The 15813-nt window shown below is 40.1% G+C and overlaps 1 protein-coding gene across 2 annotated transcripts; it reads right to left on the bottom strand.

Annotated features, from left to right (window-relative positions):
- Window positions 1-496: 496 nt before the first annotated feature.
- LOC145478349 (galanin receptor type 2-like) lies at window positions 497-11591 on the bottom strand. 2 transcript variants are annotated; one of them, XM_081456351.1, is made up of 4 exons: window positions 11216-11591; window positions 6731-6795; window positions 4764-5672; window positions 497-1573 (listed from the first exon to the last, which is right to left on the bottom strand). In XM_081456351.1, the coding sequence occupies exons 2-4, from the start codon at window positions 6783-6785 to the stop codon at window positions 1518-1520; spliced, it is 1020 nt and encodes a 339-aa protein (XP_081312477.1). In that variant the 5' UTR covers window positions 6786-6795; window positions 11216-11591; the 3' UTR covers window positions 497-1517. The 2 variants fall into 2 exon arrangements, with proteins under 2 accessions (XP_081312477.1, XP_081312476.1); XM_081456350.1 differs by lacking the exon at window positions 497-1573 and having other exon boundaries at window positions 2941-5672.
- Between the last annotated feature and the right edge of the window lie 4222 nt (window positions 11592-15813).

Below are 15813 nucleotides of genomic sequence, written 5' to 3'. Positions count from 1 at the left end.
ACAGCTAATGTTTTTTTTTTGTTGTTGTTGTTTTTTTTTTTTGCACGAATAACGTCTTGTGTTTTTGAACGAATTGCACCGAGCCGTTCGAAAAGTTGGCGATTGCTTTGGAAGGGATAGCTCGAGCCTTTCGAACAGATGACAATATTTTTTTAAACGGATAGCTCGAGCCGTTCGAAGGGATGACAATATGTTCTGAACTGATACATAATGTAGACGTCTGATGTAGCTCGAGCCATTCGAACGGTGTCCCATCTCGTTTGAACGGCTTACGAACGGCTAGCCGTTAGCAACGGCTCACGTGCAAATTTACCATGCCATGCAAATTTACTGGAACAAAAGAAAGTGTTTACATACGAAAAGAGTTGAACTCCCACAGGATGATGATGACTACACCGTCTTTCTTCGTTTAGAATAGCTTTTGATTTGTAACAGTTGCCCCAGTCAATTTAGTTTCATAATACTAAACAGGCTTTCTTTAGAAGGTTATAAATTCACTAGCGAGTGTTTAGCAGGTGTAGTGGTATCAGTCGACAGAGTTGAATGTCAGTGTAGTTGAAATTTTGAAAAATATGACTTGCGTATTCTTTGGCTTTGTATCAAATTTTTAACGATGGTTATTTGATTGGTCGTGGAACATGAGGTTGCCATGGCACCCGCATTTCGATTGCTGTGCCGGGTGGTTTTATTGAGCTTTGAATTTTCCTGTTTACAATGAAAGAACTGACAGTTCCACCTTTTCAAGTTTTTGATGAAAGAACAGTTTACTTGCAGTAACCTGTACTATCATAGAAAACTTTCCCTTTTTGGTTTCAGCTAGAAGACCGGCGGTATGAACAAGTTTTTATTGAGCGTATTCAGTCACGTGTCCAGCAGCCATGCAAATTTACTGGAACAAAAGAAAGTGTTTACATACGAAAAGAGTTGAACTCCCACAGGATTGGTTTGGTACACCAACATGGCCGCCGTTTCATTGTTTTGGAACACCAATATGGCTGCCATGACGTCATGTGTATACTCTCTATACCTTAATCTGGCGTGTTCTTTGCTTTTTGACTGTTTAAAATTCACTATTATTTTAAACCTTGTATCAGGAGAAAGGAAAAGTCCTGACATTTCCACATATTCTTGTTTCATTTTTTTCTAACAAAATATTTTTGTGCTATAGCGTTTTCGTAACAACCTTAGCTTTATTTATCGGTTTTTAATTCTTTTGGGCCATTTTGCTGCATTTTTATCGTCGTGAAAAGATCATGAAATCCAAGATGACAAATCCACGATGGCGGGAAGTTGTTTCACACAATGTTTAGTTTGTTATTCAAAAACACAATAAATTGGACGTTGCTATAGCAACAAAATTACTCAGCTTGAATTAATATGAATTGTTATACCTCCCAACTCGAATACGTTTTCCGATTGGAGGAAAACGTGTCACTTGCCGTGGATCAAAACTAGGGCAAGCAAAACTCGCTAACTCCTTAGTGAAACTACAACATGAACTTTCGACTCGCACTTGATCAGGTCGTGCTTCTTGAAACCGCGGCAAATTTGTGAGCCGGCGTAAAGCAAAGCATTTCCTCGCAGTTTATTATTATTTTTTTTTTTTCTACTTTTGAGTTGGGATGTAGAACAAAGCATTTCCCTCGGGGAACGTTGAGGGTCTCGGGGAAACAAAACTGACTGTTTCCCGCGGGGTCAGTCATTAAGTGCTTATTGATTTTATCGGATGCCAGTCACGATGAACTAAGAAGTTAATTTTATGCCTGTTAAAAAGCCTGCGAATGGGATTTAAGCACAGGCACCCAATGTATTTGCTGTCCGTGACATCTGGCGTAAAATTTTGATTAAACGCAAACTAATTGAACTAGTGTATTGAATTATACAACTTTGGTCCAAATATTACAAAATGGATATCCATTCTTTACAATAATGTTGAAAGTGGCGTGATGAATGCGGGTTTCATGACTAATTACTTCAAAGTCTCTCGAGGTGTCCGTCAAGGGTGTCCCCTGAGTCCTCTTTTGTTTGTGTTAGCGGTCGAAATGCTAGCCCTCAAAATACGCCAAAATCAACTCTGCAGGGGCATCGAACTACCAAGTGGACAGAACGCTAAGATCTCACAGTTTGCGGATGATACAACCCTGATTCTTGAAGTTACTACGTCACTTAGAAATGCCATGAATATAGTTAACTTATTTGGAGAATTTTCCGGTTTGCAATTAAATAAAAAAAAAAACCAAACCCTTGTGGATTGGTGCCTCGAGCAAAAATAAGATAGAGCCTTTAAAATTCTAGTGTCCAAAAGATGCTATAAAATTCCTTGGAACTTACCTTTCTCACGATGCAGCTGCCAACAACAACAACAATTTTTATGTCAAAATAAGGAAAATGGAAACGAAGCTTAATACATGGCGGTCGCGGGACCTGACGCTCTTTGGAAGAACTATGCTACCAAAATCTCTAGGTTTGTCTCAGCTAATCTATAGTGCATCCATGCTTTCTGTCCCAGAAACAGCGATACACCAAACCCAAAGTTAACTGTTTCCTTTTCTATGGAACAATAAGAGAGATAAGATCAAGTGACAGGTTCTGTTCCGCCCCTTATCTAAGGGTGGACTAAGCTTTCCCTGCTTCAGGACTGTTATAAAAGCGCTACGTCTCACTTGGATAAGTAGACTCTTAAATAACACTGATGACACCTGGACGGCAATCCCTAATTACTACTTCGATAAACATGGAGGGCTCCTTTTTCTTCTAAACTGTAATTACGGTGTCGAGAAATTAGACAGAAAAATCCCTCTCTTTTATCGAGAACTCCTCGATCACTTTCAAGAAGTGCGTAGCAATTACGAAGATCCCTTGAAACACGAATTCATCTTGTGGAACAACAGAGATATAACTATAGAAAATAAATCGGTCTTTTTGGAAGGCATGGCGGGATAGTAATGTTCTTTTTGTGCAAGACTTGCTGAACAATCAAGGAAAATTTTCTTTCACCACAAGAATTCAGCGATAAATATAACATCAAAGTTAACTTTCTGCAATACTACCAAATCACCTCAGCTATTCCCGCTTATCCCAAAAGTTACGCATCAGTTCATATGGACCTTGGGGATCTGAATTCAATTTGCGAAAACTTTGATTTCCAACTATCTAAAGATATCACTCTCAATTTAAAGAAAACTTTCTGCAAGCAGTTTTATAAACGTTTTGCAGAGGAAATCAAAACAGAACCTACTGCTATTAAATCATGGCGGAAAAATTGTCCTGAAGTTGCTGACAGTTGGGTAAACTGTACCCAAAACAATTATAAAATCACTCGGGATAATAAGTTAAGACAATTCTATTTCAAGTTGCTGCACAGAATGCTAGTCACTAATAAAGAACTTAATCGAATTGGAATAACTGACTGTGTCAAATGTGTTCTGTGCGGTGAAAATGATTCTATTGAACATGCATTCTTTCATTGTCAATCTCTCTTGAAATAATGTGACGAGTCTCTTCAATGGTTCAATAATTTACACCAAATCAATGTCAGCCTAACCTCGCTACAATGCTTTCTCAATTTACCAACACCAAACACCAATCTTTCTGATAACCAAACAAAGGATTTGCGTCTTCTTCTGTTATATGCAAAGCAATACCACTATGCTTGCAAAACAATGCAAAAGAAACAAGATACTTCTGAATTCATATCCAAATTTATTATCCAGCTTGAAATAGCCAAATGACTTGATGTGACTATGTTGCCTTTTCCCCCAGCTATATATATTTGTACAAAGCTAGAGAGACATATTGTTTGTAATATTTACTATCGTATACATTATCGACTATTTTTCATTAGTATATTATCAGTTGTAACAACCCTCTTTTTTGCACTACTTTTGTAATTTGTTGCAATATTGTAACATGTTTTCATCAATAAAAGAGCTATAAAAAAAAACTAATAATGTGCGGTAATTAATTTTGAATTTATTGGTTTCAAAATTAATATGAATTGTTTTCAGCAGATGTCAGTCACTGTCAACTAAGTAATTTTTTATCAATTTTTATCCATGTCAAAAAGCCTGCCGATGGGGTTCACAGGGCAGTAGCTATATATAATAACAGGCAAACCGAGGTTCGTTTCCTGTTGAGTAGCCTAACTGATATCGATAGGGGTGGGAGGGGAAACTTCTGTGGCCCCCAACAACTTTGAACGTTTGTAATTTGATCGGTCGAAGAACTCGATGTTGTCATGGCAACGAAACGTGACGGGTGTGCCTGTCTTTAATGAGAGAACTCACAGTTAAACATTTTCCTGTTTTTAATATGGTCATCGCAGCGATTTCCCCGTCTAAGCTAAAACGTTTGCAGACTCAATCTGAAATTCTATTAGAATAGTCCACAACTGTCAGTTGCACGTGTAAATGACGTTGGCGTTTTCGAAAGCCTCCCTTTTCGCTCTCCTTACGAATGGGGCTCCATTTTCATAAGTCTCCACTGTGGCGGGACAGCGTTTTCGATGAAAACGATAAGCGTATATTCACGCTGGCAGCTTCGCAGTTTTAAACGAAAAGTATCGCACCAATTATGGGTGTCCCTTTACCTCTTACTTGCCAAAATAAGTTATGTCATTCGATCGAACGTTGCTTGACTTAGAGACATGTACCGTTGCTGTTGTAAGATTTTTATTCCTCAATCTGGTGTTCAACAGAAACATCTCAGGCACGGACAACGGACAAGCATGGAAACCAGCCTCCTGCGAAAATTATAATTAAGCAGGATATAAAGACACGGATTTATGGCGCTGTTTGCATGCGCTAACCAAAAGAACACGTACTGAATCTCCGCTGGTAATTTATGCCAATGTTCAGGTTGAATGAACGAAAAATAGTGATTGACATATGATGGGAGCCAGCAAAGCGCAAATACAATGATTATGACAATCAACAGTCGCACAACTTTGCGTTTAGACATTTCGACAACGGCTCGACTTTTTCCTGACACGTTTTCTGGGATCTTACGAGGCCATAACTTGCGGCAAATTAAGACGTAAAGGACTGCCATTACCATCAAAGGGAACGCATACAGTATACAGAAGAGGCAGATGTGAAAGATCTTACGTGAGTGACTGCTGAGCCAAGCGTCTCCCCGACATACGCGTTCGTACGCATTCTCGCGCGGAATAACTGTAACTTTATAGAAAAGAAGAGTTGGGGTCATTAAAATGAAAGACAAAGCCCAAATTATTGCTGACACGATTCTCGGTTTTCGGAAAAACTTTCCCCTCAGGGGATAGAATACAACGCAAAACCTGTCGAATGAGATCAGGGTCATTGTTAGGACGGTCGCTGCTATGGAAACGCGAATGGCGTAGTGCATGGCCTTGCACGTGATAGTACCCAGTGTTCCTCCAAACCAAGAGTCTCTAAGGTAGAAGAAAGTCACACTAAAGGGCATAGCTGTGACAGTCAATAGCAGATCTGCAACGGCCATGTTGGCGATAAATAGGTTTGTGACACTGTTGAACAGAGATTTCTTTGAAGCCACGAACAAACCAAAAGAGTTGCCCGACAAAGCAACGATGAAAATGACTGCATATGCTAACGTCATGCCAACCTTTACATTCGTTGAGATAGCAGTAGAAGGCTGTTGAATGCTTGAGTTTTGGCTTTGATCGAAGTACGTTCCTGTAAATTGAGAGAGGATGACTTGATATCATTTCACACTCGTGCTGGCCAACAATGTTTTCAATTGACTCGGGGTTTGTTGCTATAGGAGGGCTGATGAGGGGATTGTTGTTATATGAGTGCTATGACCTAAGCCTCTCCATCAAGCAAGGCGAGGCCATTCACATGAAAATCAGTGAAACTTGCATGTGAATGAAATCCCATTTTCATATGAAAGGAGGGCACCAAGATTCGCTTTGAGCAAGAGGCTTAAGGTATTTCGGAAATGGCCTATTCGTGTTGGTTTCTATTTTGAAATACGGCTTTGAGAGAATAATGAGAAATTAAAAAATAATGGAATCACCAGCAGGCGATATATATGGGCTATTGACCAAGTGTGAGGTCAAGATGGCTGGATATCGGCCAAGTTCTTTTTTTTTTTTTGCGTGTTTATGGACCGAGACAGAGTCGAGGTCCATAATCACGCAAAAAAAGAACGAGGCCAATATCAAGCCATCTTGAACGAACAAGCTTGGTCAATAAAGGATTTATTATGTGGCTTTCGGGGAAATTTTTCTTGCGGGACACGGCGGGTAGTCCCGAGCGGGCAAGATAGCTCTATCTTGCCCGCTCGGGTAGCCAATCACAGCGCAGGATTTGATTCATCTTGCCCGCTCAGGGAGCTAGCCATATAATAATTTGCTTTATTGTACGGCTAGCTCCGTGAGCGGGTAAGATGAACCGAATCTTGCGCGTTGATTGGCTACCCGAGCGGGCAAGATGGTGCTAAGATACGCTTGGCCGCTCGGGATAACCCGCTATGTCCCACAAGATAATAGTGTTCTTTTTCCATATAATAAATCCTTTATTGACCAAGCTTGTTCGGTCAGAATGGCTGGATATTGGCCTCGAACTTCGAAAACATCCAGTCATCTTGACCTCACGCTTGGTCAAGGGGTATCGATGTAAATAGCGCTACATAAATAAGGTGTGCCAGGCGATCGGAAATAAAATATAAACTAGGCATCAATGACCAATAAGAACACAGAACGTGATAATAGAAGCATTGATTATCTTACCGTCTGTTCCTTGTGAGTTTGTGTGGTTGATAGTGTTTAAAACAGACATTGCCATCTCTTGGATTCTGTATGATAAAGTGATAGAAAGCGATGAAAATTATCAAATAAAGAAGACTCGGCTGTACTCTATTCTGTTTTACTGGAGCACGCAGATAGCAGTAAAGCACGACAGAAGTGTAGGCGGAAACACGAGACGTAGTTGAATGTTTTTCCCTACTCCTTGAGTGCTCTACCGCTTCCTAAGTGCTTTGCAACAGAACAGAGCACAGCCGAGGCTTCTTTCTTTGTTTTATGATAAAGAAGCCATTCATTTTCCCGCGCATTCAGCTCCATTTTCAAACCAATCTATATTTTCCAAGCGAGAAAGCGTGGCGTCAACATGCATCTATTCTCTGATAAAGCACGCTGAAATAAGCCAATCACAATCCTTGTTAGAATGGTTCAAATAATTTGACTGGCTAACGAGACAACAGCTGTCAATCACAAACTGAACTTCACTGAGCTAACCTTGCGGTTTCGAGTGGCTTTCTAGAGAAGAACGATCTCTTCAAAGTTCTAAAGGTTTCTAGTCCAGAGGAATCCGGCCGCGTTGTGGCTCATGAAAACGTGCACTTAGTTCAATGGAAATTACGAAACAAGGAGCTCAAAGCTTGCGGATGAAAATGCAAAATACTGAGTTGTATTTGAAATGAGCTACAGTTATTTACGATTTCCAACCGATGCAGCAAGAACATGTTCCCAAACTCAGTAGTGTCAAAGTTGGAAGGCTAGACAGCTCCCGCTGGTTCCACACCGAGTACGTGCAGGAGAGAACATCACATGGCAAGCTTTCTACTGATCAGTCGTCGGATGAGCGTTGATACGAAATTCTTGTGATTCACTTCGCTGAGATGACCGGAGATCGCTTGCAAGCAAACGAGCGTTACTACACTGCATGTAAGTGTTGTCAGAGCATTTTTACAAAAATATAGCTTCTCAGAGACAGCGCAATTGGTGTTTTCTGCCGTTGTTTTACTTCTTAAGCGTAATTTCTTCCTTCGTAACCAGTATAATGTCGGGTACAATGTCTTTTATCGAAGCCGCATTCGCTAGGTTGAGAATTGTTTCTTTCGCTACGTGTTTTGCTGGAATCTAGCAAAACCTGTTAGCTTAGTGCAGTTACTGTTGTTAACAATGGTCTCCGTGCAGCCATATTTACCGCAGACAAATAGCTCTTTTCCATCGCGTTTGTCTGAGTCACAGGGTATATTTACCTTTTTATAGAAAAACGCTTCACGAAATTAATGCGAATTTCAAAAATTCGCGTTAATAACTACTTAATAACCTCGACCGTTCGGTCGTTACGGGAAAATCCCAAACTGAGGTCTTGCCGTATTGACCTCGCTATCGCTCGGTCAATACGGTAGGCCGAGGTTTGAGATTTTCCCGTAACGACCGAACGGTCGAGGTTATTAAGTTGTTTATTATATGGCTCATCAATAAAGAAAAAAAATCATTCGAGCGGAAGTCGTCAATTTACATCCGGCGATGCGCGCGTTTACCGATTCATTCATCGTCTCAAACCCAGGGCAAAACTACACAGTCAGTGAACTTCACCACTGTATTACGTATTCCGTTAAAAACACCCATTTCTTTACGGGAAAAGTGACTGTCACAGCCTCTAAAACGTATTTTAGTATCGTGGTATCACAAGTTGATGGGGGAGTTTTTCCGACTTTTGTGACGAAACGTCAACGCATATACAAAAGACAGCAAGTGCTTTAAAATTGTCCAAACCAACCGTCTTTCGGTGAAAGAAAATACTAATGCTTCAGAATGCACTGCTCAAAATAAGCTTAACTCGATCTTCGCATTCGCTTTCGACAACATATCTTCGCCTTCTTCATTCTGGGATTTATGGATGAACTTTTCAAGCCTTGTGAACGTCTGCAGTTATCAGAAACACTGCTACCGACAGAAACCGCCCGATTGTTTACATCTGATGATCCTGGAAGCTGATTTGCACTTGCTTGTGTCAAAGCGAGGGAATCTATTTGATGAGAACTTTGACGGAGTTCAATATTTCGGTAATTGCTGTGACTAAGATAATAACTTATAAGTTTCTTCGTGGTGTTCCGCTCAGGATGCATGAAAGATCTGCCGATGGTGTTTTTCACTTAGCGATTTTTGCTTTACTTAAGACTCGGCAAACTTTGATTGTTTTTCACTAGTGCCCGCCAAGGTTACCGGCTGGTAAGTCATCTATATAAATTTTATTAAAGAAATATCTCTAAACTTTTAGCTACTTACATTCTCATACTGATTTTAATCGACTTTCATCGCTTCTTTTCAGGACCGGGCTCCTCCTAATTTGCATAATCTGTAATCGGCCCGTGGGCATTACGGCTGCATAATGACCGCTCAGATCTCGCTCTTAGCCAATCAGATAGAGCGCGCGTTATATCGGCCACAAGCCAAAGCCATATAATAATTTATGTTAATGTTAATTTCTCCGCTGTTAATTAAGTTGCGCGTCAATTTCCGTGACGTTAATTACCATTATTTTCCCCCAGATCTGTGACACACTCCAGACACACATTCTTGACACAGCCAAACAATAAATTTTATTCGCGCACTTTGCATTTCACATCAATATTTCACATTAGTACATCGTTTACTGTACTTCAACTGGATTTTGTTCGTGTTCGCTGTCGGCTTTACACTTAAAATAAATTGGTTCCTGTCCTCAACAAATTCTTTTTCGGGGAGGGAGTAGCAGACGCGTTAATTTCCTTCATTTTGAAATTTTGCCCCCTCTCTCGCGTTAATGTCCTTTATTAGGGAGCAAATTTACCCTCAATTCGCGTTAATTTCCTTTATTATATGGCCAGCTCCGTGAGCGGGCATAAACCGTCTCGATCCATAAACACGCGAAAAAAGAACTTGGCTAATATCCTGCCATCTTGACCTCACACACTTGGTCAATAAGCCATACATAATAAGGTGATTTGGGTCATAAATTTTAGCGTCAGCTCACCGTCATCAACCCGTGCATCTCTTTCCTGATAAAGCACGCTGTTTCATGATCAGCCAATCAGAGCGCGCGTTATATGCAAACTTTATTATAATGTAAAATATGCTAATGCTATGAATATTAGCTGTGATAAAAGTAAACATGATTGAAATTATATAGAGCTAAGTATGCAAAGTGATGACAGGCTATTCAATGCACACCATCATAACACTCAACTGAAAGACTTCATTCTAAGTTATGAATAATGTTGTCTTCTAACCGATTCTGCTTTCTTGTTTGGAAAGAACGCCGAGTATAAAATCAACCATGCGAACATAGTTAATAGAGGGGAATGGTTATGAAACTCGACAAAGTTCTTTGTTGTATTATATTTTTTTTCTCTCTTTTTGGGCGTAAGCCGTGCACAAAACCGTGAAATAGTTGTTTACCACTGACAGGTTCAGATACGGCTTTTAAAATGGTCCAGCTGGTAAAGGTTTCCGAATAGCCAATATAAATTTTGGAAAATGATCCTTTTCCCCATCACTGAGAAAGTCAGCCGCAGCTAGGGAAAGATTTTGATATCTAAGTGACAACTTTAAATTAATATTCTGTCAGTTTCTTTGAAATTCGATAGTTTCATAGCCCGTTCATTCTACTATATTTATTTAGCAAAAAGAAACCATTGATCGCTCGCTGGGAGAACATCTTTATAAAATTCCATTCTGTATGGCTTTATCTTCCTGCATTTAGCCACTTATTGTCGTACCAAAGTCGGTAAAATAGGAAAAACAAAACTAAAAAAAGAATCCCTAAAATATTGTGCTTGTATTCAAATTGAACTCGTCGTTATCGTTTGGTAATGTCCCTTTTTGCTTTTTTTGTAATCCGGCAAATTGTCCGAATGTACACTCGCCACCCAGTGCGTGTGTTTATTTGCGGGCAGTAAGAGGCGGGAACTGTCACACCGGTCATCGTAACCGTCGCCGGCTAAAAAAGGAAAATCTGTATGAAACTTAGAATTGTTTTTCTAAAAATAGCTAGCTCCTTTGGACCGAGTTCAATCTGTCCAAGCTTCTAATCACTTGCATTCCTCGATTCCGGCTGGCTTTCATTGACATTAAATTTTCGTTTAAACGCCTACTTTATTTACTTTTGACGGGAAGTTGTTTTCTAATATTTCGGTTGCACTCAGTTTGAACCCGCTTAACTAACAGCATCACTGGAGACGATCGTTTAGTCTGAGAGACTGTAGTGTTTGCAGTACATAAGGAAAGATCTGACGATATAAAATTTTCATACTTTTCGTAATGACTAGCTGCTAGCATTAAAGATCTGCTAAGATTATGGCTAACTACTAAGGCCAACATTTTCCTGCAGGTTTGCTTCTAAACTTCCATAGTCGCATTGTGGTCGCTAGCTGAAACTACTTTTCTAGGCCTGCGCCTTTTTTTCTAAAAAATACGCACCCTTGCCGCTGGTAGGCAACTCACCTTAGTTGACAAAAATTGTGGCTTTTCTTTGGTTCACGGCCGTCTTTTCACTTAATTCAGTTTCCCTTCAGCTGCCGGCGCACTAGTGCAACCTCACCGGCTGATTAATGACAAACTTCTCTGCCGTCAATGCAGTGTGTAACTTGCGATATTTCACCCTAAGTATATGTTTTCAAGTTATAATTCTACCATTAAAGGGAACGAAAACACCGCACACCGACCTGAGAACTTATCTTATCAACACGGCTCAGAAGCAAGGTTCGAAGCACGAGCGTGGATATGTAAATTCGAGGTTGTTTAGCCAAGCTGTCATATCCGTGATTGCGCGCAGTAAGATGTTTTTAACCCCACTTCAGTGACGTCAATGAGGGAAACCCCCCTCTCTTTCCTGCAGTCGTGACTTTTGATCAGCTGTCTCGTTTTACGCTTCAGAAAACATCTTTTGTTTCTACCGCGTTGCGGGCCCGATTTTTCCTCGAAAAAAGACGAGAAGTGCTATTTTGTTGACCAGACTAAGAAGAAACTGCGTATTCTAACGAACTGTGGGGACAAAAGAAAAATCCAACTGTAAAATTCCTTTCCGATCCTAAATTCCAAATCGCGAAAGAAAAGGAATTTCAACTCTAGAAAAAGAAATTCAAGCACTTAAGAATGGGAATAGCTCGGGTTTTCTGGGACATTTTGTGAGAGCTTTAATTTTGCAAAATAAAGCTTAAAAGAGTGATTCATTTTTTGTGACAGCAAGTGCAAATTCGAGTTTGGTTAGCCGAGCATGAAGCACGTACCGCCACGAGGTTCCATCATATGTAAATAGGATGTTGTTTGCTACAAAGAACGACGCAATTAGCATTTTCAAAAGTTTTATTTAAAACAGTCAAACGATACAAAAGAATCAACGAAGTGACTGGTAAAAGATATTATTGTTCTCACCATCGGTTCCGTCTTCCACAGCTGCTTCTAGGTGCTGTATATCGATGCCAACAAGCTGTATTTCAGCCTCTTTTGTTTCCAGCGGCCTGGCTAACTCACGGAGTCTTCGGCGAATGTTATTTCCTTGCCAAAGCAATTTAGACTTGACAGAGTATTTTAGTGAATGGTTTGAACCCAGGAGTATCAGTAGTTCGTATAGTGTGATCGTCCGGGTGAGTGTAGTTCTGTCAAGAAATTGGTGAACAAGTCTTCGGGGACGGTTTGCTGCCATTGTGAACAACAAGGTCAGTTGAGATTTCAACAAAGCTTCGCTGCGGTTTCCAAGGTGGAAATGAAAAATTTGCAGAGATCAGAGCAGGCTCACTTTCTCGTCTCGCGGCTTCGAGATGACGGCAAAGGCATATCTTAAGCACAACTTAAGGCGCAGCATTTTTATTGGTCGTAAAAACAATAAGAACGTTTCAAGATCAAAAACAGGAATGATAACATGTCACGTCGTCAGGTTTGGGAATACAATCTATTTTCATTCAATGAGGAATTGCATGATTGTTTGTTGAGGCACTCAACCACTCCTAGAGTAATATCGCGGACGTTTCTCTGCCACTCTGGCATTTAAGAGCCAATTCCTGTAAATACCGAGAATGAGATAAATGTAGTGATAAGTTAATAAAGATGGTGAATTTTAAGCTCGGTAATGAAATGTGAAGGTGAATTAATCAACATGACACGAGCGTGGGACAAAGAAAAATTCTGAGTCCCCGTCCCCTGAGTTACCGAGCTTAAAATTCACCATCTTTATTAACTTATCACTACTCACGATGAATTCGATAGCGTTGATCCTAGCAGTATGCAGGACACCTATCATATATGAACTCAGTTGAATGACCCTGCTCTCCATGAGTTCTCGTAGCTCAGTGGATAGAGCGCCCGCCCGGTGTTCGGGAGGTCATGGGTTCGATTCCTGTCGGGGACTCAGAATTTTTCTTTGTCTCACGCTCGTGTCATGTTGATTAATTCACCTTCACATACTATAAACGTAGTTTCTCCAATTTAACTTTCACTCACAAAATGGTGCTATTAAACTGCAGCTAAGCATAAAGGGAAGGTTATGTGTTTAATACTGACAAGAGGATTCTTTTGTAAGTTTCTTAGAAGAGCTTTCGTATTGCAGGTCTTATGACTTCTAAAAATATTATTTATTTACATCCACTCCTAGGTTTCTTGTTTTTTACATCCAGTAGAAAGCTTCATCAATGTATTTTTTTGTTACTCGGGCTTCCGTAGGAAAGCCCGAGTCTTAAAATGCTAGCGTTTTGGTCGCCAAAACGGGGGTCATGGTCCCAGGCGTTCCATGCGTAGACCATGGAAACTGAGGACGAGAAACGCGACATTGCTCGCTCATTGTGACAGAATGCGGTGTTTTGCGAAGAAAGTTTTGGCAAGAATCGCGCCTTTTACGTTCATCTCACAGACAAAGATGTCGATCGTTTTCAGAAAGGGTCGGTCCACGAATTATATTGCTTGAAAGCCACCCAGGTAAGCAAAGTTCACGCTGGAAACGTTCTCGTGAGATAACAATTAACTGAGCCGACTGCGGTATGAGTTCAATCTACGAAAACACTGGCAAAAATAGGCAGTCAAATGACGGTATGTGGCTACTGCTGTTATTATTTAGAACATTGCAGTAAAACAAATCATATTGCAATAAAACGAGCGAAATACGAAAACGTTTTTGGAATCGTAGCTCAATAAAAACATGTGACTTGTTTCTTGCACCGCGCAAAATATGTCGATCTCCAATGTTGTAAAGATAAGACTTTTGATAACTTGAGTTGAATATCTTGCCTCCAAGTTAGTTGGCTTTCAAGTAGGGTGAAGGAAAAAAAAAAAATAACGTGTGAATTTGGAGGCACATTGTACGGGAGAATTAAACCTTCGATTGTGCGGGATTATTGACGAACCAATGTTCTTTCCAAGTCCTAAGGAAAATCTGCATTGACGATAGTTTAGCCATTTATTTCACTAGTGGTTCAAATATATTTAGCAGTCTTAATTAGCAATCGCCAATTCTTTTAGAAAACTGTGTCTGACTGCAAAAGAAAATCACGTTGCGTGACATGAACTAGACGAGCATGAAACCAAAATAAATAGCAAAACAGAATGCCGCATCTTCCCTTATAAATGAGAGTCCTTTTTAAAAAATACTCTTGCCTTGATTCAATAAAAATGTGTAGGTTGAATATTTCTTCATAAACTGCGTTAAGGGTCGCAAATTCTTGGAAGTTATCCGCAAAATACCCAACTTGAAAGTTTATGCAAATTATGTGCAATGCAATTTGAGCCTAGTCACAGGACTGTTGTTTTCGCGAAGGAGTTTATCATGATTCGTTTTGGCTCTCTCGAAAGGGATTATTCGCTCTCCAAAGAAGATATGACTCTTGAAAAGGGATTAAGATCGCAATATGGCAAAGATGTTCAGCTACACAATTTACTCGGATCGCCGCGACCAGTAAACAAACTTCGTGCAATTTCTGCTAGCATGTACAAAGAAATCGCCATAAGTTGTAAGAAGACCTCGAAAATTCTTTGCAAACAACTTCTCCATCAATGCGTAGACAGCTGTGCTTCATTCTTGAACCAAAATGGTTTAAACTCACAACTTGCGATAGGATGAGGAGGATCCTAAACGAAGCAACTTGAATAGTAAATATCTAAGCGGAACTCTTGTGCTAAAATATCCTGATTCTTTAGTTTGCTTTTATTGTGTCCAATACGCGTTTTCGTAAAGTACGATTTGATACTGTGGTACGAAGCCCGAGTAAACGCTCTTAGAGCGTCTAGTTTCTTGTAATATATCATAAACAAGATAGAGATTCTTACATGTACGTCGCTGCACAGCAGTACATTTCTGACGATCTTTACCATGTGTGGAAATTGGAATTCGCATTTGGTCAAGCATTGTGTCGAGGTTTAGATATATTCCCCTCTCATCTGAAACTAAGAGTAAGGAGAAATCTGAATAAATAAATTCTTAACGGCCATGCTAATGAACCACAGATATCCCAACTACGGTCATGGCTGTGAACTCTGAAATTCCAAACTCCAAACTTAAGCCTTCTTCAAAATTGTCTCACGAGCTAAATAGATTTTTTCCAGGACAATTCTTTAAACAGCACATTCTCTCATTGGAGGGAAAGAGGGAGGAGTGACTGCAGGAATTTCTGATAGATCGAGATTGAACTGAGCAGCTACATGAACGACCATCATAAAATGTAAAGCACCAAACAAATACCTGATTTGATATACTGTTTTTGACTAAAAGATAATGATACTTTCTTTTACGCTCTTCTAGTTCAGATTGTTTTTTATTTCAGTGTAGAGCTATATACGTATACGTGGCTCCACCTAACTACTCCTAACACCTCTCTTAATTAAACAGATTGCAAATGAAAAGAAAGAGGTTTATCGACCACTGTACTGTTTATGTGCTTCTAAATTGCAATTTACGCAATTCTGACTATGTTTTACCCTATTTTAATCCTATCTTGCAACGACGGCCAAAGAACCATTGAGCTGGACCCGTGTCAATCCCCTCGCTTGGAGTATTGCGCCGATCAAGAAGTCCTCGAAACTCACTGACACCAGCAGCTCAGCATTTCGTGAAGAGA

The sequence above is a fragment of the Orbicella franksi genome, chromosome 2, assembly GCF_964199315.1.
Source record: "Orbicella franksi chromosome 2, jaOrbFran1.1, whole genome shotgun sequence".
Taxonomy (NCBI): Eukaryota; Metazoa; Cnidaria; class Anthozoa; order Scleractinia; family Merulinidae; genus Orbicella; species Orbicella franksi.
Note: the sequence above shows the minus strand (reverse complement) of the source record. Positions and strands in the feature narration are given on the sequence as shown.